The 23,536-nt window shown below is 47.4% G+C and overlaps 2 protein-coding genes and 2 non-coding genes across 6 annotated transcripts; 3 read left to right on the top strand and 1 right to left on the bottom strand.

The window, feature by feature from the left end:
• Nucleotides 1–818: 818 nt before the first annotated feature.
• LOC143000387 (uncharacterized) lies at nucleotides 819–18,879 on the bottom strand. Of its 3 annotated transcripts, none has more exons than XM_076149710.1 (10): nucleotides 18,636–18,879; nucleotides 15,282–16,376; nucleotides 12,591–14,619; nucleotides 4,451–4,560; nucleotides 3,948–4,035; nucleotides 3,686–3,836; nucleotides 3,462–3,598; nucleotides 3,167–3,363; nucleotides 2,980–3,065; nucleotides 819–2,027 (listed from the first exon to the last, which is right to left on the bottom strand). In XM_076149710.1, the coding sequence occupies exons 2-9, from the start codon at nucleotides 16,367–16,369 to the stop codon at nucleotides 2,990–2,992; spliced, it is 3,876 nt and encodes a 1,291-aa protein (XP_076005825.1). In that variant the 5' UTR covers nucleotides 16,370–16,376; nucleotides 18,636–18,879; the 3' UTR covers nucleotides 819–2,027; nucleotides 2,980–2,989. The 3 variants fall into 3 exon arrangements, with proteins under 3 accessions (XP_076005825.1, XP_076005819.1, XP_076005812.1); XM_076149704.1 differs by having other exon boundaries at nucleotides 4,451–4,566; nucleotides 15,282–16,373; XM_076149697.1 differs by having other exon boundaries at nucleotides 4,451–4,566; nucleotides 18,636–18,878.
• Nucleotides 4,843–4,914, top strand: trnae-cuc (transfer RNA glutamic acid (anticodon CUC)). Its single transcript has one exon. It is a non-coding gene; the product is annotated as a tRNA-Glu (tRNA).
• Nucleotides 18,880–19,824: 945 nt separating the features above from the next.
• Nucleotides 19,825–23,308, top strand: LOC143000366 (protein unc-119 homolog B-like). The gene is made up of 5 exons (XM_076149665.1): nucleotides 19,825–20,056; nucleotides 21,572–21,685; nucleotides 21,931–22,030; nucleotides 22,456–22,628; nucleotides 23,196–23,308. Exons 1-5 carry the CDS (start codon nucleotides 19,825–19,827, stop codon nucleotides 23,306–23,308), a joined length of 732 nt encoding a protein of 243 aa, XP_076005780.1.
• trnae-cuc (transfer RNA glutamic acid (anticodon CUC)) lies at nucleotides 22,778–22,849 on the top strand. The gene has a single exon. It is a non-coding gene; the product is annotated as a tRNA-Glu (tRNA).
• Nucleotides 23,309–23,536: the final 228 nt, after the last annotated feature.

Here is a 23,536-nt window from a genome sequence, read left to right as displayed (position 1 = left end):
ACTGTTGCAGGATTTGTATTTTTGATGATGTAATTCTGTCTTTTGTATATATACATGTAAATGTTTTGTATGTAGACACAAACCTAAACCTAAAAAGCCCTGTTTCTATGAAAGCACCTCCCTCTTTTTGTCTGAACTAATTGATTTGATTCTCATTTTATTGTTCCCCATTAAAGTCACAAGCAAGACTTTTCTGCTCTTTGATGTCACTAAAATCTTAGTTCTCATAAATATGTATGTGTGAGAATAGCGCATTAATAATGTACAGGCAAAATTCTACTTTGGGGAGTCCCCATTTGTATGCAGACAGACGAGGGAATGAAGAGAGAACAAAAGAGAAAGGCCTGTCAGGGTGAAGGATGATATTCATTCTGGTTTCTACCTTATTGGCCTATGATTCACGACACCACAAACATGCCACACTCCGCATCTGTCCTTTGGTTTCTCCTTGTTCTGTTTCTCAAGATTGGTGCCCGTGGGTGTGGAGGCCTGGTTAGTGGTTAATGGAAGCTGTTGGGGGTATTTATGGTTTATTTCTGTCCTCAGCAGCAAAAAGCCTCCAAACACAGCGGATCTGCCCGGCCCATACGCTGTCAACAGGCTCACTGTCTGTCTCATTTCATTTAAATTGTGGAATTCCAACCTAATACCCACATAAATTAAGTGACATTTCAACAATAATTGTAAATAACATGGCATTAGTATTTGGACCAAAACCAGAAAGGTTGAAGAACATGTTATTGTTATTAAAGTAAACCCACCTGCAGTAAAACCACGAGGGAGAAAAGACAAAAACACCACACAAGTTTCCCTTCTGATGACAGTATTTTTACACATTTATTTCATGATGAATTTCTCTTATTTTGAAAGCAAAGCAAACAGTACATGGCTGTGATTGAACCCCTGCAGAGTAAAATGGACGACAGCTCCCTCTGAAATATTCAGCAGAAGTGGAAAGCAGCACAAAGTGGAAATACTCTGTTCACATCCAAGCACCAATAAAACTTGTACTTGAATAAACGTACTGAAGTTTTGCACAAGCTCAGTTAGCTGCATTTGATAGAAAATACCGAAAGAATTCCCACAGTTTCCTCTCATCATACATATCCTTATCACAGATGATTACAGAATTAATGAAAATAGATTTACAATCAGAACAAAGGCACATTGTAGAAACGTGACAGATATGAATATGAATTCTTCTGTGATTTTAAAGACACACTCTTTAATGCAACGCCCCAATATTCTCTTAGTTCACCCCTGATGTTCTGAGATGGGAGAAGACATCTGGGGTTGGGGGAAGTTACTGAATGTGTTAACAACATGGATAGTGTGGATCATCTTTACAGCTGGTTGAATTCTTATTTTTGACTCAATGTACATGGACATAACAGAGAAGACAGCTGGGATGTTTTGGGTAAAGTTACACGTCATGATAGTTAGTTTACCGATCATTCAGATGGATGTGGAGGCTAATCATTAATAACTTGTCTTAAAGTGCTAGTTGCATTTCTTTGAGATGATCTGTCATTGGAAAATAAAATTATTCAAGGTATTTTGTACAATTTTAATGAATTGTACACACTTGGCCCTGTACATACGCATGTGTGTGTGTGTGTGTGTGTGTGTGTGTGTGTGTGGGTATGAATGCGTGGTGTCATCAGATCAGATCGGATCGGATCGTTACATGGAATACTTACACCTCCAAATAAAACATGAATAATAAAATCAGTCCATTATTTTGTTCTAAATCACAATGGCATCCCCTCTCCAGCGAGCCTCCATACAGCAGCGGATCAAACGTGCTTGGCGGCGCCACATTGCATTTACAAAATAAAACAGTTCCTGGTGGCCTCTACGTTCAGGTAAAGGTCTGGCGTGGGTTCTCTGCATGACGCAGTGAAACTCCCAGATAAGGCACAGAATGAAGCAAAGCCCTGTAACGTGCTGCACACTGAAGGAGAGCAGCGGCGGCGGTGGCAGGCTGAGTGTTCCAACAGCGACAGCACAGTGTCTCCTAAAGGGACCTGAAGAATAATTCAGACATTAATATTCATATCACAGCACACAGGAAGCATCCAGGAAAGCTGCACACTCATCAGCCTCAAACCAAACAGGTGAGTGATCTGTAAACAGGTGATCTAAATCCTCCCTGTGTGTGTGAGTGTGTGTGTGTGTGTGCTCCGTCCTACAGCGTGAAGCCTCTCAGGGAGCCAATGCCTCACATAAGCTCTTTCTCTTCATTTCGTCACGCACATCAGCATTTCTACCACAGCGTTTGTTGGATAATCGACGTGTTCTCAGCACGACTACTTCATTCATTTATAACCATGGAAGGCCCAAGAGGCGCTCAGATCCATAATCCTGTTATCACCGTGTGGTCTGCACTAACCTACGCACAACCACAACAGAAGTGACCAGGATAATATATGCAAGGGCACCGAGAAGAGTACACACACACAGGTGAAGTAGGAGGAGAGGTTCACAATGAGCGATGCTGAATATGACTGAAGAAACACTTGGCCCACTTCCTGTACGTGTCTTTGCTCTGAACTCTGTCTAAAATCGTAACAACAACAACAAAGAGTGTTGCTATAACAGGCAAACCTATTCAGAGTATAGCGCAGTATAACACACTGATAGAGGCCCATTCATCAGTAAATAATGCACACACACTCCTGCGTTTGCATAGATAATAAACCCTCGGCTCTACAAATCAGCCCCCTAAGCAGGATATGCTGATGTGTGTTTGTGCATAATGTGCTTGGTAAAATAGATTATACGTCACTGATACTATGGCAGGTAAATAATATATAAAATATAATATAAACACATGAAAAGGAATCGAAATGTGTTGGAAAACTGAGGGGGGAATTATGTGGAGTAATGAAACTCATGATCTGTGTGTCTCTAAATCTAAATTTCCTTTAGGATAATAAGAAAGTTACAGTTTATAATAATCGTATCATTTGACTTCACCTGTGTCTGGTTAAGTGTCGATGTCATGCTGACTCTGACGCTTCTTTTGCTTCAGCTCTTGCAGCCACGATGGAGGGGAGACGGCACTGAAGGACACACACAGGTCGGGACCGTTAGCAGAGCCTGAACACAGATGTTTGCTCGGGCTCGTAGATTTGAGGACTGTGTTGTCGTGTGCCGTTCTTACCCTCCGTCTGTGCCCCCGATGGGCGGCAGGACTCGTGCAGCCCCCGCGAGCAGGGAGGCGGAGCGAGGGGAGCGGGAGAGCAGGGAGGGAGATGGTGTGGCCTCCTCCTGTGGACTGACCTTCTCTTCAACCTTCACCTTTACCTTCTCCTCTGCTCGTATACTTCCTCCTCCTCCTGTTTTCTTTTTTATCTGAGCCTTGAAGAGAGGAGAAGAACACAGACTTCCTCACTGCATATGCAAACCATTGACACTGTCCTGAATTATACAGTCTTGAAGCTGGTGGGGGAACGTACCATGAAGGCCGACGTGTTCAAACCAGGGAACATGGCGACTCTCTGAGAAGTGGGCGGAGGAGAACAAACCACCTTCGCTTTGGACTGATCCTCCTCAGAATCAGACTCCTTTCGCTTGGAACTATCCTCCTTCACACCTGGAAAAACAGAGTTAGACGGCTGAGGATGGAATGTATGTATCCTTTGATTTTGAGTTAAGATGACATCGTTGATGCTGGACCAACCTGTAGAGTCGCAGGATCTCCAGTCCAGGCGCTCCTCTGTCTGAGCCGGCGTTGCCCGGGAGACCCGCGGCAGGCGCGTCCTGTGACATCGCCTCTTACCCAGATCTGCCTTGGATCGCTGCGCTCGGGTATCAAGGAGAGGAGTAGAGCTCTGAGGTGGACACACACACACAAACACACACATACAGAGAGTGCATTAAGGCAGATATACAGGGAGAGTGCATGTTTGTGACATAACCACCAGACTATGAGCACAACCAACCTCTGGGAAAGGAGCCGGCTCAGCGTGATCAACAGTATCTTCATCCTCTGGGGGCTCTTCAGGCTCTTGGTCCAGGATGGGCTTTGAGCTGAAGAGGAGGAAAACTCTTTAGTATAGAGGGACGAGTCCTGAACATAGTAAGTTATTATTCACACACTCTGGTTGCTCTTTTCTGAAGGATTTTGTTGCCATTCCTCCCAACTCCACTGCTGTGTTTATGTAATGTGCTGTGTTGACCACCAGGGGACACAGGAGCTCAATAAGTCAGAATAGTTAACTGTAGATTGTATTACATGTTTGTGTATTGCTGTACGTGGTACTGGTTTGATGTTTACCATAAAAACAAAGATGTTTAGGTAAAGATATTGTTATTTGATCAACAACATTAGGCCTGTAGACGACACACTTTGAGCAGGAGATGAAGGAGCACAAAGCTACAACAACATCTAGGTCATGGATCCGTGTGGCTCTTGTATTGTGTTGTGGTCTGATCGGTTAGTTACCTGTCGGGTTCAGAGGACGGCTCCTCGCAGGCGCCGTAACTCTGCTCAGGCCCGTTGTTGATTAAAGCCTCGGTGTCAAGACCTTCTGTGACTGTACAACAACTCTGGACCTGTCCCTAAGAGAGAGAGAGAGAGAGGGAGAGGGAGAGAGAGAGCATTCAGTTGAGAAACAAGTAAATATTGCTCTCATCTAAATCTCCTTTCTGAAGATGATTGTCTGCTGACCACCAGCTTCACATCCTACTGACCCAGATCCAGATGTTTTGGTCTGAACACTGGCTATACCGTCCTTAGTCTCTGTTACCAGCTCCTACTTTCAGATAGTATTAATACAGGAAAAGCAGTCTGAATCGACCAAACTGGTCACTGCAGTACCACGCATGGCCAGCAGGTCCCTGGTGGTCTAGTGGCTAGGATTCGGCGCTCTCACCGCCGCGGCCCGGGTTCGATTCCCGGTCAGGGAACATATTATTGAGTTCCTCTATGATTTAACAATGTGTCTATGTCACCGTTAGTAACTCCGAAATCAATGCTCACACTCACACACACACTGAGGTGAAAACGTTTCGTCATGAGTAAAAACATTTGTCTGAACTTTCAGCTAAATGTTCCCTCCAACCAAAGCTTGTGCCCAGACTGTATCTATGCTGTTTACACATCATCATATATGATTACACACAGCACACACACACTCATAGAGTCATGATGAATGTTTCTGCGTGTTGTAAATCTGTTCATTAGAGGCAAACAGTGTGGATCTGAGTGGATGAAGACAAATGTCCAGTCAAGCATGCATCTTTTAATGAGCTGGTAACAGAGGCTGGGCTGTCCTCAATAACAACGCACACACACACACACACACACACACACACATATGCAAACACACACACCCCTATTTCCAGACAATACACTAGACACACATTCAGCCACACCCACATATGCGTGGACACACAATCACAAGCACAAACACACACACACGCACGCACGCACGCACGCACGCACGCACTTACACACACCAGCATCTACTGGGCACCCATTTCAAGAACATTCCATTAAGCTGGCTTCATATTTTGTCAGGTGACGCATCCTGATATGATGTTGTTTGTTGCTGTTACCTGGATACCAGCGTTTGCCACACACACATACACACACACGCTGGCCTGGTGATTTCACACTCGTCTTGGCTGCTCAATCAGTCCATTTATTACTTGGCGCTCACACAGGAGCTTGATTTGCACAGCGCCTGTTATCTGGATCTGTTACCTCTCTCAGCGGTCCTAAGAATGGACCGCTGAGAGAGGATTTGCATGTAGGAATCAAAACAATGTAATAAACCGAGTCGGCCTGTGTTTATGCGTGTAAGTGCCCCCTGGTGTGTGTGTGTGTGTGTGTGTGTGTGTGTGTGTGTGTGTGTGTTTGCAACTACAGTGCATGCTCTGGAGGGGCGGAGGATGTACAAGCTGAGACAAAGTTGGATTCTTTATAGTCTTCCTCCATCACATTTTTGTCCCGGTCAATGGAATGTTTGAGAGAAGTTGTTTACAGAGCGGCACAGAGGATCCAGAGCTCCACATCCAGATATGCCCCTCAACACCTGATTACCATCTTGGTGTAATCAGGTGTTAAATCGGGAAGAGCAGCCTGACTCGTTGTCTATGGCCTAAAAATAATTTAAAAATGTAATAAGTTCCACCTCAAAATCCTTCAGCAGTATTTTGAACCCTCTGAACACACACACACACACACACACACACACACACACACACACACACACACACACACACACACACACACACACACACACACACACACACACACACACACACACACACAGAAACTTATCTTTCTGTGTCACACTTGCTTGGTGTCGTCTTCCTTGTCTCTGACACACGCTCACACACACACACACACACACACACACACTCAGAGGGATAAAGGGCATGCATGTCCACTGATAAACCCCTACATTTAGACGATGCTATCAGAGACTCTGCGTCCTTCCTGTAACTGAACGCCCAGTTTAGCTCTGCATGCTCATCTGCTGCTGTAAACACTAAACCAGCAAACTAATGACTTATAGACACAAATCTACAGTGGACATTGAACGTTACACGCTTGCTTACAGAGCAGCTCTCTGTGCTTCTCCTCTGCACAGTTTGACGATTACGGACGGAGAACCTCTGGAGGGATCTCCTGCTGCGTCTGGCGAAGCTGCTGAGCCTTTGCAACCTTCCTCCACCTGCCCCTTCTTCTTCTTCTTCTTTATCCTCCTCCTCCTCTTCCTTGCCCTCCTCCTGTTTGTCTCCTGCGCTGCCCCAAACCAGCTCCAGAGCGCCCTGCAAGGAGCGGCGTGCGCTGCCCACCCAGCCGGACAGCTTCCCTCCCAGGTACTGCATGGTGCAAGAGCTCACAGACCTGGTCGCCTTGGCAACGGAGACACCATAGGGGGGGGAAAGTGCCACCAAAAAGGCCTAAACTGAAACTTTGCAGGAGCGTCAGAGATGTGTGTGTAGGATCTATATGTCATAAGTCATTTCAAGTTAAAGAAATCCTCCTTTGTGGAAAGCGAAGCCCCATCCTCTCTCCACAGTTTAGTGATTCAGGTCACGCAAACGTCCTGGAGCGGCGCCATGGATTATTTGGTGTCAGTGAAGAGGCAAATATGCGAGGCCGGCCATGTGTTTGCGCTGTGACAACACTCCCTTTCAACCACAGCCCTCATCGTGACGGCCGGGACATTCTAGCCTGCGGTGCAGAGGCACAGAGAGACTTTCCAGAGATCATCAATCACAACGTCCCCTCACTTCTTCCTTGATCACAACTTTGGGAAGTTAAGAAAGGGAGACGGAAGAATCCAGCCCACGCACAAGTTTGAACGATCACCTCTGTTCTCTCTTTGTCTCTCTCTCTCTCTCTCTCTCTCTGTTTGTTGCTCAGACTTGCTCTGCCTCAGTCTGTTGGCTTGTGTTCCTGTGTGCCATCTTCTGTTCACCAACAAAGCAGCAAGGGAACACGCCAGCTGCTCCAAACATCCAAGGCAGCCAGGTGAAGAGGACCAGATCCTGTCACACAAAGCTGAGGTTGTGCTGAAAAATGGAAAATCCAAAGGGAAGACGTGTGCAGCGGGCTGAGGGGGGGCAGGCGAGGGGCTTCCCTGGAGGTACAGGCAGATTACTGAGCGAGCCAAGACGCTGACACCCTTAGAGAACAGACGGACAGCAGAGTTTGAAGGAAACTTCTGATGTTATGGGATGATACAAGCACACTCTCCCTCCCTTCCTCTGTGTGTGTGTGCGTGTGTGTGAAAGCGGCGTTGGGGGCTGGTGACAGGCTCTCTCCAAAAGGGGGTGGAGAGAATGAGTATAGGAAGACAGAAAGAGAGCGATAGAGTGAGGAGGGAAAGAAAGAGAGCAAACGAGCTCCATGTATGGTCGCTCTGATACGCGACCCTGTTGGTCAGATCTAAATGAGGGCACAGACCCGTACGGCCCGACTCACATCATGATTCATGTTTCTATCACTCTTGGTTTGACTGAGTGCCTCATGATGCGTTCAGGTGCTGTTGGAAATCAGGAATTACCAATTTTACAATTTACAGCACACATTTATCTTCAAAGTTAAAGCTCTCTCTGCCTGTTTGCTTGTAAACACATTTTTAAAATGACCAAATTCTTATGATTGCAGATATTCCACACTTTGTGTCAATGTCAATAACTTTTTGAAGAATGCCCCCAAACTAACCTGTTTGAGACCGTTCAGATGAATTAAACAACAGCACACAAAACCAGGAGGGGGCACTGTGGCGCTAATGGACAGACTTCTTCCTGTTAGCATATTAGCACTTAGCAAACACTTTTTTTGTCATTATATTATAGATTTGTGTTTATTTTCTCATTCTATTTCTATTCATTCTATTCTATTTCAGATTTCATACATATCTATCAAATCTGTCAGTTGTTTTAACACTATAACAGTCTTATTGTGAGGAATTGGTGAAATGTGGCAGAGGTTGCAGGTTCAAAACCAAAGCAATATGTAGTGTAGCTAAGGTAAACCTGTTGGATTAAGTAGAGAGCAGCAGCACCGCCCAGTGGTCAAACAGGACTTTACTCACTGAGTCATGACAAAGCATGACTCAGTGGTTTTAAAGTCGTCATGTACAATCTCTCCTTGTAGAAACTCACTGATGGGTGCTCTGTGAAAGACACACACAGAGACTGGCACCAGCACACACACACACACCCACACCGAATCCAAACCTGAGCCTGAGCCTGAGCATGTCCAAACAGGAGACGAAGCAGTTTGTCTCTCAGTTGCAGCTTCACAGAGTCGCACCGCAGCCCGCCGCTCTGTTTGTGTTTGTGGTTTCAGCTGTATTGTTTTTTTTTCCATCAGGAAGTCGGCGTCTACAAAGCTCTCTACTGCTCACTGAGTCAGCGTCAACCATGCAACACCCAAACACTGCATGTTTTCCCTCTGACTGTACAGAGTCTGTACTGTACACTTCCATTACAAGCTCTTTGCCTTTGTCAGACATAATGTAGGTCTATTTATGTATTTGATGGGTCTAAAATATCAACGACTGCTGTAAACCGAAGAAAAAACCCCCACAGATGATTAAGGGGACTTCCAGGTTCTGTGAAATAAAGTCCAGACTGTCCACTAAGTGGCGTTGTAGCACCAGACTGTTAGAAGGTAGAGGAAGGAGGATCGTTACCAAGCTCCCCTTACTCCTTCAGTGTTTGCTCGCTAAATCAAGACGCACTCCCGAAGAAAAGTATGTATTATATGTGATGCTGTCTGGCAAAACAAGAGATATGCGAACGGTGAAAAAGTTTTATTTTTCCCTCTGGGTTTAAATGGTTGTACGAGCATGAACAGTTCTATTATTACGCAATATCTGAAGTGCAACGCTGCCTTTATTGCGTCAGTTTAGTTTATTACTATGGTTTGAGACATTAAATCACTCACAGCCAATGGCTTTCACCGCAATATCTCACTCCCCGTCTGATTGTCACTATATAATCCAGAGTGATGACATTTCTTTTGCAGACGAAACTGGAAGTTGCTCAGCCAAGTTGTGTTGGCTGCAGCTCCATTATTGCATAAAATGGCATTTGAATGTGGTTTTAAATGAAGTTTAGCTCTGTTTAATTAAAGGCTTATGAGATAATCTAACCCTAGGCTGGCCTACAAAGTAAATAAATTACAGCAGATGTCACAGTCCTTCCAGACTGAAACGATATTTGGCTTCAGACGGGCCGACCCACCCATTAATGATGGCCACGCTCCATTCAGTGGAGGAACAGCGAGCTAGCATGCACAGCACACAGGGCCCTGACAGAGGAATGCCTACTTTCTGTTATCAGACGTGTGTAAACCTGTGTATGATGATTAAAGGTGTGCACTCTGAGTGGAAACAAGGACACAGTGTGTTTTCCAACTTCCCAACCCAGTGAGTTCAACAGGTAGAAATGATACGATCAAACTGCCATTAGCTACGTTTACATGGACAACAATGGTTTGACATTAGCTAGACCAAGATAGGATCATGTTAACACTTAGACCCTGCTCACCGGGTGAAAGAGGAGGACCAGGCCCATTACAGACTGACTAAATGCACGAGGGAGGGGTCAGTCGAGGCCAACAGATGATGTAGACGGGATTATAAATGGACACAGCTCATGTAAACATCTTGGTTCGGTCTCCTGTCTTAGACGGACTACAGACCTTTTCTAGACTACGAACACAAACAAAACAATAACCCTTTGGAGACCAATGATTGACTGTTTGATTGACTGATCAAGGTACATTCACAATGTACACTCTATGTACACGCCTATCATACAGTGCAGCGGATAAGGAGAACGGTAGACAGCTGAGGAGCCTTTTGTGTTCACAGACATACAGAAGACGTCACTCAGTCTAAGCTTGAGTGTAAGAAGGATACGTTAGAGGTCACAGGAAATCATTAACCCTGTGTGAAAGTGTGAAAGTACCCAGTTCACACACACACACACTCACACATTTCACTTGTGTCATCTCTTCTGGTTGTTTCTCAGAATGTTCACATGAAACTGTCTACGCCTCAGTTTTACAACTGAACTCGCACTCAAGTACAGATTTGAATTTTTTGAATGAGGAATGAGAATCCACAACACCAATGGTTCACAAACGGTAGATAACCAACTTCCAGCCTGGACTGCTATGAATTTGGCTCGATACAATCCGTTTACTTCCCACATGTTTTGTGAACGATTCATTAAATGATACAATGCATGGGAAAGAAACACAACAAGGAAACAAAGTCAAACTCACCCAGAACTGGTGGATACAAGCCAGCCAAGATGACGATGCATAATCACCCATGGCACCTTCCTATGGGTGAACCATGGACTCTACCCGGTTACTCTTAACTTCCATTTTACCAGACGCCGCTTGGCTCAAGAAATCATAACGAAAGGAGACGGCAGCCGTGTGGGAGACGAGCAAAGGAAGTCAAAACCTCACATCCTTCAGAGGTTTGTGCTAACATAACCACACTCCTACATGCAGACACACCACCACATGCACAACGCGTGTCTCCCCCCAGAGCTGCTACGGTTTGCGTTTAAGACTCAGCAAACATATGAGGAAATGAGAGTCAGATGAGATGAAAGTAGAGATTTTCCGATGCCACAGACAGATGTGATCAGACGCAGTGACTAAAGTGAACTGAGATGAAGCTGAGAGCTCACATGTCCTGGAACAAACAAGCAGTAAAAGTAACTACAGGGGCGTTGGACAAAATTAATTGAACCCTTTGATAATTTGTACTTTGAATGGAGATACTAACTGCTGCGATCATGTTTGTTGCCACGACGATCAGGTTAAGCTCCAAGACCTGGTGGTATGTGTCAGGTGGAGTCTGACAGGGCAGAGCTCTTGGGTAACAGGCCCGGCTTGTGTTTATGATCATTTATTTATGACTATGATATGTCAGTCTACATGTCGCCACAATGAACTCCGGCTTTTCCTTGTTTCCTCAATGTCTAACCACGAGGCAGAGCACTTTCTGACTGACTGAAGGGATAGACGTTGAAATCGTTGCACCGTGAGCTTGACGATTCTTTCCCATCATCATTCAAACAATGTTTCTCTGCAGTCTTGCGTCAAATCTCTGGGGATGTTGGCAACAATCCTACGAGCCTTAATCCGTTTAACGACAGCGCTCAGAGAACATCGAGCGTTCTGAAGACCTTGATGGCCTTGTGCATTGACCGTCTTTATAATGATATGCAGTATAAAAATGAAGAGCAAGCACTTTACAAAGGCTGGCATATGTGGAGAAAGCTCAACTCTCCACTCCGTCTGTATGAGTGAAGCATAAAGACCGGATATCGGTGTGAAAAGCCTTTTTCTATTTTAGTCTCTCCTGATATATATGACCTTTAAAGATCGTGATTAGACCGCACAAGCTGGAAAATAGGTGCACACACACTCACACAGAGACACACACACAAACACGCATGGCATGTTATTTTATGGTCACGCCTTCTAAGTAAACACATATCTTTCCCTAACACTCTGGGCTTTGATATCTCTTTGTATTGTTAAGAAATACGCTGGTAATAATTCTGGTCTGTGCCTGTTGCATTACTCAACACACACACACACACACACACACACACACACACACACACACACACACACACGTAGGCTGTTAAACCAAAGCAAGAATAACGAGTCTGAGATATTTCCCTCTCAGTGGGAGGGATGGCGATGCGTGCAGGAGAGGTGTGTGTGTGTGTGTGTGCGTGCCTGCCAGGTTACGCACACTCCTGCCTCTGTTCTAAGCCCCGCCCCCCTTTATGTGCAGCTAAGGGTCAGAGTTACCAAGCGTGACGCAAATCACCGCCCACGCCCGCAAATGTCTGCGTCGCCGCGTGTATCCAGGTGTGAACTAGCACAGAGACGCAGAGAGGTCATTGAACGCACCGCCGCTCTTTACAATAGTTCCTACTTATAATCTTATTCTTATGATTATTAATGACTGTTTACTTATTTGTTTGATGTATTATTTGATTGTTAAACTTGTGTCTTGTCTCATACTTCTGTCTGGATCGCTGCGTGTTGCAAACAAAACGATTTGAAACTTTACCTCCTGTTTGTCTTCACCCTCGTCTTCAGCTTCCTCCTTCTCCCCCACCACCTCCTTCTTCTCCTCCTCTGGGCTGTACGGGGCTGCCCTGGGTTCTGGAATGTTGGGTCTTTCCACCTGGGCCGGTCCTTGGTCCTCCTTGGTGCGGACCTGCAGAAGCACCACCATCTCCTCCTCCTCCTCCTCCTCCTCCTCCTCCTCCTCCTCTTCCTCCCCAGGGAACGCCTCCTCCCTCTGGCCAGGTGTGGCCTCCACTCTGGGGCGCGAGCGCCACGACTGCTGTTTGACGGAGAAATCGTCAAACTCCACCCCGGTCAGAGGGTTTCTGATGGAGAAGTCGTCGTACTGCACGTCTGCGTCCAGGAGGCCTGGAGTCACGGGCGACGCCGGAGATTGGGGCTTCAGCGGCGTCTCGTCAGAATCGAAGTTGATTAAAGTTGCTTCTGCTTGCTCTTCCTCCTTTGCTGAGATGTTAAATCCTGGCTCTTCCTCCTTCACCTCCTCTTGACCTTTGACCCTTTCTTCCTTCTCCCTCTCTGCTTCTCTCAGTCTCTCTCTTTCCCTCAAACCCTCCTCCAGCTCTTCGTCTCCCTGTCTGTCCAGTTCCTCTCGTCTTTTTCTCTCCTCTTTCAATCTCTCTTCCTCCACCAGCCTCTTCCTCTCCTCCTCTCTCTGTCTCTCCATTGCCATCTGCCTCACTCTTTCTCTCTCCACCTCTTCCTCCCTTTCCTGCTGCATTTTCCTCTCTAACTCCCTCTTCCTCCTCTCCTCCTCCTCCTCCTCTCTCTCTCTGTGTCTCACCTGCTCTTCCTCCCTCTTACTTCTCTCCTCCTCCTCCCTCTCCCTCTGTCTCATCCTCTCATCCTCCCTCCTGGCCTCCTCTCTTAGTCTCTCCTCTTCCCTCTCTCTCTCTCTCTCCCTCTCCTCTTGCCTCAGCCTCTCCTCTTTCTGCCTCGCTCGCTCTCCCTCCTCTTCTCTCACCCTCTGTCTCATCTTCTCTTCCTCCCTCTCTTTCTCCTCTCTCAGTCTTGCCCGTTCCTTCTCCTCCTCCCTCTCCCTCTCTCTCTCCCGCTCCTCTTGCCTCAGCCTCTCCTCTTTCTGCCTCGCTCTCTCTCTCTCCTCTTCTCTCTGTCTTTGCCACATCAGCTCCCTCTCTCTTTCTCTCTCCCTCTCTTCTTCTTCTGCTCCTCCTCTCAGCCTTTCCTTCTCCCCCTCATCCTCTCTTCGTCTCTCTTCGTGGATTTCCTCCGCTCTCAGTTTCTGCTCTTCATGGTGCCTCTCTACTTCCTCACGTGTTTCCTCTACCCTTGGCCTCTCTCCTCTGCTCTCCTCCGCCAGTCTCTCCTTCTCCCTCTCCTCCTCGTCCTCTTTCAGTCTCTCCTCTTTCTGCCTCACTCTCTCTCTGTCCTCTCTCTGTCTCTGCAGCATCCCCTCCAGCTGCCTCCCCGTCTCTCGCTCTTCCTCTCTCAACCTTTCCCTTTCCCTCTCCGCCTTCCTCTCCTCCTCTCCTTCCCTCTCCTCTCTCTCCATTCCCTCCTCTCTCGCCTTCACACTCTCTTCCTCCCCTTTTATCTCATCGTCCTTCCTCTGAAAGATTCCTACTCTTCTGTAAACAGGAAGTGAGACGGGCGTCTGCTCCTCGCTCTCTCCCTCAGAAACCTCCTCTTCCTCTGCGCTAGAATCGGACTCTGACCCCAGGACCACTGGAGGTCCACCATCGTCTGTCTGCACCACACCAAAGCGAACAGAGCGACGCTGGACTCTGTCCCTCCTCAGGCCACCGCCCTCGCTCTCAGCTGAGGGTTCCTCTGCAGCAGGAACGCCATCGGGTGCCGCCTGGGCTGCAACTTGGCTGAACTTGCCTTGTTGATCGTCGCCGTCAATCGATTTGCGCTTTATAAAGCTTCCTGAGGGTTTCTCCTCTGTCAGAGCACCTTTAGATGTCTCCAGTGGGCTCCCAGTCTGCTCCTCTGCTGCAGAGACCTTTGGAGCTGGATCTGCTGCAGGCAGATCTGTGGGAGCCTCAAAACTGTGGAAGACAAACAAAAACCCTTCAGTTCAGTTCACCAGTCGCTCCCACAGCAGCTCGTTATTAAAGACACGACAGGAATACATCACAAGGTTGTTTACATCTAAACTAGGTCAGATGATCAGGAGTAGCATTGTGGAGATGTTTGAACATGTGGGGAAGCTCCTCGCTGTCACTCAGACAGAGTTCCAGTGTGAGGGTTGAGCCTGAAACGTCTCTTTGTAATGAGAGACAGCTGAGAGAACACAGCAGAGACATTCTGTACATTCAGCGTGTCGTCACTGTCACTGGAGCAGAACTCTGTTCTATTAGAGAGAAACTACAAGATCCACTAAGCTCTTACTGGTGTGTGTGTGTGTGTGTGTGTGACCTCCTGATTGTTCTTTCAGAGTTTGTTTTTATGTTCTGGACCCCTGGAGGAGCCAAAGAGCAAAATATCTCTAAAATGCTCCAACTTACATGAAACAGAGCCAGTGAGTAGAGATGAAGATGAAGTGAAGATGAGGACATGTTGTCAAAGCGCTCTGGGGTTCAGATCTTCCTCCGCTGAGCCAAACGGGGCCAGCGGAGGAGCTTCACTGCTTGATTGCACTTGCAGAGGAATGTTTCTGTATTTTCATTTTGATTCTGCCGTTGCCAGATAAAGAAAGCGTTCCACTTACCTCCTCGCACGAGTCCGGGCAAGAGGCTGAGGCTGAGGCTGAGGCTGAGGCTGAGGCTTCTGCTCCTCCGGTCGCTCCACTGCCCAGTGTTTAATTCGATCCTTAACTCCTGCGGTGCCGTTCAGCTGGCCCGTCACTTCAGGCTCCTCCTTCTTTGTGGCGGCCTCTGGCCTTGACGAGGAGTCGAACAGACGACTGATTCTGCGTTTTATACTGCCGCCCCCGCTGCATTCCTCCTTCAGAGCACTCTCATCCCTCTCTACGTCCAACGGCCCCGATGTTGTCTGTTTCTCCTCCAGATCAAAGGACTCTGGCTTGTTTCCATCATCTTTGCTGCTGCTGCTGGTGTTGGTGTCGATGGTGTTGGTGCTGCTGGAGGTCTGGGGGGGCAGAGACAGACCACCTGACTCAAACTTGGAGGTCAGCTCCATGGACAGACGCTTCCTGGTGCTCCCCCAGCGAGGTGCCAGACCGCCTCCCTCTCTCCCGAACGACTCCTGAGGCTTTGGAAGCACAGCAGGGGGGCACAGAGGACAAACCCAGGACGTTTGGGTTTGGGCGACCTGCTCTGCTCCGTCCGTCTGATCTGATGGAGTCACCGTCTCCACCGAGGCTTTGCGGGGCTCCGGGGTGACAATTTGCCTCTGCACCGGCTCGGGTTTGGGCGTTTCTGCCGCTTCAGGCTGATCCGGTTGCTCGCTCTTGGGCAAGGCGGGTTTAGAGGCCGGAGCTGATTTCACCGGAGCAGCAACCTCTTCAGGTGGACTTGTGTTGTTTTCTTTAGTTGGCTTTGGTTGATCTTTGGTTTGAACGTTTACAGAGCTGAGTTTGCAATCTGTGACAGTGTTCTGTTGTGCTGCGGGGCTCAGAGGGGCTTGGGGAGCGGCTGCCTCCTTAGACTTTCCCATCTGGCGTAGAATGGAGGCCCTGGAGGTTATGGGAGCGTTGATGGAGCGAATGGTGGTGTTCTTCTGCAGAGAGAAGGGCTTGGGAGCCAGAATAGGTTTGGGGGTCATTACTGGCTCGTTCCACGGAGCCCTGGAGCTCCCCGCACCTCCAGTCTGGGTTTCCTCTACGTGAGACGCCATGGCTCTGCTGAGTGAAAACAGAGAGGGGGAGAAGGAATCAGAGGAGGAGGAGGAACATACATTGAGAAAAAAACACATAAGGACTCTGAGCAGACAAAGCCTGTTGGTCACGTTCACACAAACAAGACAGGATAAGCCGAGTCTGGTCTGTCTAGATTTTTGAAAACACTTGGAGGGGAGAAGTGAAACCCATCAATCAAACCACAGAAAAAACACAAACTTCCTGCTGTGATTTCATGGATCCTCATCTTATTTCTTCCCCTCCACTGTTTCCTTCCTCCGCCCGGCTCGTGAATGAGCTATTTTATCTTATTTATCCGGGACCATCTGGGAGAAACACAGCTGTGCCAGAGTTAGTCATGAAAAAAAAAAAGTCTCCAGGCAGAAAAAAGCAGAGGAACAAGAAAGTTGAGTTTTGTTTGCAAATGTGTCAAAGCTTACAAGAAAACAGCGTGTGAGATTCTCAAGACTGTGAGAAGGAAACAAAGTGTAAAGTGAGACATTTAAACGTGAGGAGAGACTTCAGCCTGGTCTCATCTGTGTGAGGGGGAGGGGCTTTGGTTTGATGTTCCAAGAATAGATCTGTGATCTGATGGAACTGTGATGGCTGAGAGGTTTCTCTGAGCACATAGGAGAGATGGGATGTCCAATATTTGTGTCTTTCTCAGAGGAGACAAACCAGCCTGAGACCAACTGGTGTTATAATAGGAAATGTGATCAAATGATAGAATGCATGTAGAGCTCAGCTGCTCTGGGAGAGGCTCAGGTTGATTGTTGGTGGATTGTTTATGTCTATTTATTTGTACACGAACACTAACATCTACAGAGGAGATGTAAGATATGATAGTGAATAAAGTGAAATCCACAGCAGACGCAACAATATAGGGCAGATAAGAATCGTAGAGATGAAACAGGCTTCACACACACACACACACACACACACACACACACACACACACACAAACACACACACTTGCAATCTGATCCACTCAGGGCAACACAATTACATCAATTCTCCAATGGAACTGGAGGATCAACAAGTTGCATAAGTCGTCACTGTAAAGACTCAGAGTCACATGAGCCTGTTGGTCTGAACTAAGAAGAATGGATTTATCTGAGTCATTTCTGTTCAATAAAGGTGCAGCTACACACACACGCTACACACACGCGCGCGCACACACACGTGCACACATTTATGATCAAATCAGGAATTGAATGATGCAGCTCATCACCATCTGGTTTTACCGGTAACTCAAGAACCTGTGTGTGTGTGTGTGTGTGTGTGTTAGCGGCCTAAAGGCTCTTCCTGTGACATTCTAACACATCAATCAGCACCATGTTTACATTAATCGTACTGATTCCCATCTCTCAGAGTCACAGCAGCTCTGACTCTGTGTCACAGAGTGTGTGTTCAGCTACTTGGTTCTCACACATAGAATACCTCAGTGTGCACGACAGGTTCAGATCAGACCAGACACACTGCTCCGGGTGTGTGTGTGTAACACCGCCCAGGGAGGAGCAGAAACCATCTCTCTCCCGTGTGTGTGTGTGTGTGTGTGTGTGTGTGTGTGTCCACTCTGCCTTCTTCTCCCCTCATGTGTGTTGCTGTAGTTACAGTCTCTCCATGTTTGAGTCGTGGGTCGTTCCGGTCTTTGCCTTGTGGTCTTTGTTTACTTTTGTTTTATCTTTGTTTGCCCTTCATTCTCAGTTCCACAGCCGGACACACACACACACACACACACACACACACACACACACACACACACACACACACACACACACACACACACACACTTTAGCTTCTATTCACCGCCACATTTCCTCTCTCTTCTTCTCTCTCTCGTGTTGAGAGGAGTCGTTAGTGTATCTGGAGATCTGTCATCTCTCTGCGCTGAGTTACGGTCCAGACTTCAGATGTGTCACTTTCATCCCAGAGTCCTGGCCGTGTGTGTGTGCGTGTGTGTGTGTGTGTGTGTGTGGTCGTGCCTCATTAATAAGTTACTAAGAAGCGCGTCAGCAACAGAACGAACTGCGAGGCGTTGAACCAGCAGCCTGAGTCTCAGGGGAGCGACCAGCTGAGACCTGATCTGAGATTTAAACGCTTTAACGCTAAATGTCACGATCCGCTGACTGATGTTTACAAAGAGACGGACACGGTGCACCTGCTCACACACACTCTCTCTCTCAGACACACACTCTCCCCCACACACATTTAAACAACTTTCTACCGTGTTTTGCCTCGCGTTAAAGAGTTGAGAGTGTTTACCTGCCGCAGTGTCACAGGTGGCGCCGAGAGAAGAGCTCACTAAAGATCCTCCAGCTCTGCGCGATCCTCTCTCTCTCTCTTCCCTCTTTCTCTGTTGTTCTTCCTCAAGTCTTTCACACCAGCACACACACACACATACACACCAACGACGTCAGCCCACTGCTCCAGCCAGCAGACACTCCCTCTGAACCACACATCCACGCTGCTCCGCTCGCCAACAAACACACACACACGCACACACACACACACACACAGGCACACGCACACGCACACACACACACGCACACACAACGAGGCAGGAAAACACCTGTCTGCCCTTCACAATAAAAGTCCATCGTTAAAAGTTGCAGTAGTCGATCTGACCACTAGGTGACTGGAACGCTGCAATGCAACCACGTAAATAATTCTGTCCTGATCCATCAACATCACGTGTGTGTGAATGTGTGTGTGTGTAAGTTTATTCGGTGAGGGATCGATAACATATTAATTGTAAATATTTAATTCGACAGTAATAATACAGAGGGAAAAAAATGCTGTGAATTTGGGCTATTATTTTGGAAATTCTGACCGGAATTGAAAGGAAACCCCCACCAGCTTGACGGTGATGCGAGTCTGCAGACTGGATGGACTGGTTCTCATCGAGCCCCAGTTCACCTGAAGCAGAGTGGAGAGCGGCGGGGTTCAGCTCTCACTGCCCTGCACCTACACGGTGTCATTAAAGATGGAGATACGTAACACCTGCGTCTTTACTACGTTACATTACGCTCTATGGACGTAAAACGTCAACATGTCATTCTGTACATTTGAGAAATATATGGGATTTTTGTCCAGACTCGACCCAGTGACAATAAGTGTGTGTGTGTGTGTGTGTGTGTGTGTGTGTGTGTGTATGTGTGCGTGCGTGCGTGCGTGCGTGCGCGCGCGCGCGTGTGTGTCTCAGTCACATATATGTTGTGTATTTCAGCATCTCCTGGAGAACAGAGGTGACGTGTTGCCCCCTGGTGGACAAGTCTGTGAACTTCACATCCTCCTCCGGCTCAGTGAGCGGGTTGTCATGGTAACTGTACAGCATGTGCTTACAAAAACAGGAGCTTGACCGTCCACCGACACTTATCTCGACATTCGACATCTGCGGCGCCATCTTCTTGCGTTCACCAGGCGGGACGACGAGCCTCGGAGCCGCGTCACGATGAGCGGAGCCAAAGCCCGCAGCGACGCGCCTGTTGCCGAGAATGTCTCCGGCGGCGGCCACGGCACTGCGGCGCCTCCGCGGGACCGCAAGCCCGGCGGAGGGGTTCTGAAGCGTCTCAAGTCCCGGCGGAGCCAGGTGGACAGCAGGCCCGTGACGGAGGAGGACCTGCGGGCACAGAGTGGACACATCGCCCCGGAGGACGTGCTGGGACTGCGGGGGGCGACGCGAGGTTTGGTGTCTCTCAGACCTGCTGATGCTGCTGAGCTGCTTACGATCCATTCACTACCTACCTGGGCTTGAGCCATCGAGTTAATTGAGCATAAAACTCGTTAAAGTTCAACTAAATTCAGTTGTTTGAGCCAAATGCTTGATAGATATTTTCAATAATAAACGAGAATCCATTTGTGACAGCACACACAGTCTGTTCTAGAAGGAGATCAGTAACCATAGACACTGTGTCTCCTATGTGAAGCAGCAAGCAGGAGCTCATGCTTATGACATGTTTAAGTGACACTCGGGGGATTCGACCACATTTCATGATTTGTAGCTCTGAACTCAGTCACTGATGTTGTTTTCCTGTAAGTTGACTTGCAGGTCTGTGGGCCTTTCAATGGACCCTTATGGATCCATGAGGCTGTTTACTCTGTTATGTGTCTCATAATAAGAGATAAACAGATCTTGTGGATAGAAATCTGCCTGAAATCTATTTTCTCTCCTGTTATAATTACACGTTTCATGGTACAATGTCATAGCAAAACCCTTTCTCCAGCAGCAGCGAATAAATTTGTATCCATCTCTACATATAGGTTGTTAAGTGGCCTCTGGTCGGGTCCAAACTAAACCTGACAGTGACCCAGTTCAGATCACTAAAGCCTGACCAATGTTAGAATTTAACTCTCAGCAAAGGACAAAATCACCCTTTACTCAACATTTGTGGACCTAAAAACTCAAGCTAGACGTAAACAATGCCCTGTAATAACCTATGATCAAAGAACTCATAACTGCAATGCATCAACATAAAATCAGGACATCTGCAGCTGTTTTCTCGCTGTAAGTCACGATCTGAGAACAGGAATCTGCTTGTTCCTGAGAAAAATGGACTCGCTGTGAACGACCACAACCAAGAACATAGACATCCTTCACATGTCAGCTGTAAACATGAGCCGGACAACTGCATGTCCAAACACATGACCAACCACACGCAGCAGGAGCTTCTTCATTGGTTGAGATGTCCAGATGTTAGGATGTCTAGTTTTTGAAGCTAAAAGGCCCCCGATTTGCGCTCTAAATTAGACCCTGTGACAGGCTGAGGTCTTTTAAAAGGTCAGATAATAAAATGTGTTTGGACCTCAACTCAGTATAGATGAAGTTACCTTTAGGAGTTCTGTGGCTGCATGTCAGTGTTTGTGTGAATGCAACAGTGCCACACAGTGGACAGTCTGGGCTAGGGCTGATATTTCATGGAACCTGGAAATCCCCTTTAAATTTTTTTAACCTGTTCATTCTGATTATTTAATTTCAAACCCATGAAGAACCAATCATGACATCATTCACTCATTCTCATTTGGTGTGTCTTTGTCTCGACTGCTAACATAAGGAAGTCGTGACGTTATTCATGCCATGTTGGTTGATTCTAACCCTCTGACGGCCTGTGTGTGTGTCATGTGTAACAACCACTTTGTGTCAACATGAAGGACAATTGCCTGTAAAATCGTTGAAATGTAAAGCGATGTTGTGGTTGCAGGTTACCTCTGTAAACCTGAGGACAACGTGTTCAACATCGACTTTGTGCGCTTTAAGATCAGAGACCTGGAGACGGGTACGGTCCTGTTTGAAATCGCCAAACCGCCACACGCTGGTACGGTGGATTAGTTTTGTGTATGTATGTGTGTGTGTGTGTGTGTGTGTGTGTGTGTGTTTCTGTGGTTTGTGTTTTCTTTTGTGCTAGCAGCAGTTGAGTGTCAGGTGTCAGGGTTCTGAGGACTTGAATGTGCTCTGTATGTTCTCTCATGCTCCGTTTTCAATATTTGTTTGACATGAATGATTGTTAGCAGGTTGCCATTTTCACAAACCCCCCCCCCACCCCCTCTTCATGCTTTCCAGAGGACGATGAGGAGAACCGAGAGGGCGATGCCAGCGCTGGACGATTCGTACGCTACCAGTTCACCCCGGCTTTCCTCAGACTGAGGACAGTGGGAGCCACGTATGTAAACGTACACATCTGCGCCTACACATGCAGAGGATAGGATATCTCATCATAATATACCTCTGTAAACTATAGAAAGATGCTTTAAAGCCATTTCTGTGCTGCTGAATCAACATCATCTCAGTGGTTGTGTGTCAGATTGGAGTTGCCCCACCCTTCAACCATGTTTTGAATGAATGAATGTCAAAGTTTGCATAATAAAGTTCTGAGTCGTCCTGCTTCAACCAACCAACCAACCAACCAACCGGCGCAGGTGAAACTCTTTGGTGGTGCTTATGATGTTCATACACAAAACAATGACATCATCCATCTCTGACAGCTACACACACTCACAGTTTATCTGTAATAATTCCATGATTCTATAATACCTGAAGTGATGCAGCAGCTTCTCTCCCTCTCCTCTCTCTGCTCTTCCACATCAGGGTGGAGTTCACGGTGGGGAGTCGACCTCTAAACAGCTTCCGTATGATCGAGAGGCACTACTTCCGCGATCACCTGTTAAAGAGCTTCGACTTTGACTTTGGCTTCTGTATCCCAAACAGCCGTAACTCCTGCGAGCACATCTACGAGTTCCCTCAGCTGTCAGAGAGCCTGGGTGAGTCCTCTTACACGCATGAACAGACAGGAAGCAGTCAGAGACGCCAAACCTCTTCCAAACCTCCACCAAGGCCAAACACTTCTGTACAGATTTCAAATTCAGTATTCACATGCGCTACGGATAGAGTACGCCGGCGGTAAAACATCTTCCTGGTGGTCTAGTGGCTAGGATTCGGCGCTCTCACCGCCGCGGCCCGGGTTCGATTCCCGGTCAGGGAATGAGTTTTGGTTCAATACAGTCTATGTTACAGTTGGAAAATGATGCCAAGCCAGTAAACGGAGAAGTTCTAATGCCAAATAACACAAACTATAGAACGCTTCTATACATCTCTCCAGTATAAATGTGTGTGTGTGCTGCTGTTTGCCTCAGTGTGAACCCGAGCTGGAGACTGGTCCAGCCACCAGAGCACTCGATCAGCTGAAGAGTGCGATCAATGAGCCATCCTTTCACCAATCTTTGGGATGTGTATCCGATGTGCTGTAGTGGCACAGGCTGTAAATCTGCCCGGGCTGTTGGCTGAGCTGATTGTGTACGTTGTGTTGTGTTGTGTTGTGTGTCTTTCAGTGCGTCAGATGGTGGAGTGTCCTTACGAGACCCGATCAGACAGCTTCTACTTCGTGGAGAACAGACTGGTCATGCACAACAAGGCAGACTATGCTTACAATGGAGGACAGTGATACCTGCCTGCGAGCATGCAAACACACACACACACACATGCATGCATGCCAGACGTACACACACACCATCAACAGATGTGGTTATCTCTTTGGTTTGTAAAATAATAATAATAATAATGAATCCCACACATTTCTGCTGGTGTTTGTTGTGAGAGGACGGAACCACGACAAGGTTCAACATGTGTGTGTTCAGATGGATGTGTGTGCGTGTGTGTGTGTGTGTGTGTC

This window comes from Genypterus blacodes, unplaced genomic scaffold (assembly GCF_046128005.1).
Source record: "Genypterus blacodes isolate CSIRO-AG114 ecotype Tasmania unplaced genomic scaffold, CSIRO-AGI_Gbla_v1 ptg000006l_1, whole genome shotgun sequence".
Lineage (NCBI taxonomy): Eukaryota > Metazoa > Chordata > Actinopteri > Ophidiiformes > Ophidiidae > Genypterus > Genypterus blacodes.
This window is presented reverse-complemented; position numbering and strand designations above follow the sequence as displayed.

What these genes read in the sequence shown, in the direction of transcription:
- LOC143000366 (XM_076149665.1), top strand. Translation starts at nt 19,825, where the DNA reads ATGAGCGGAGCCAAAGCCCGCAGCGACGCGCCTGTTGCCGAGAATGTC. An exon ending in CGCCAAACCGCCACACGCTG is followed by an intron (nt 21,686 to 21,930) that starts GTACGGTGGATT and finishes CATGCTTTCCAG; the next exon opens with AGGACGATGAGGAGAACCGA. An exon ending in TCAGCTGTCAGAGAGCCTGG is followed by an intron (nt 22,629 to 23,195) that starts GTGAGTCCTCTT and finishes TGTGTCTTTCAG; the next exon opens with TGCGTCAGATGGTGGAGTGT.
- LOC143000387 (XM_076149704.1), bottom strand. Translation starts at nt 16,369, where the DNA reads ATGGCGTCTCACGTAGAGGAAACCCAGACTGGAGGTGCGGGGAGCTCC. An exon ending in AGCCGGCTCCTTTCCCAGAG is followed by an intron (nt 3,837 to 3,947) that starts GTTGGTTGTGCT and finishes TGTCCACCTCAG; the next exon opens with AGCTCTACTCCTCTCCTTGA. An exon ending in TGAACACGTCGGCCTTCATG is followed by an intron (nt 3,364 to 3,461) that starts GTACGTTCCCCC and finishes CCTCTCTTCAAG; the next exon opens with GCTCAGATAAAAAAGAAAAC.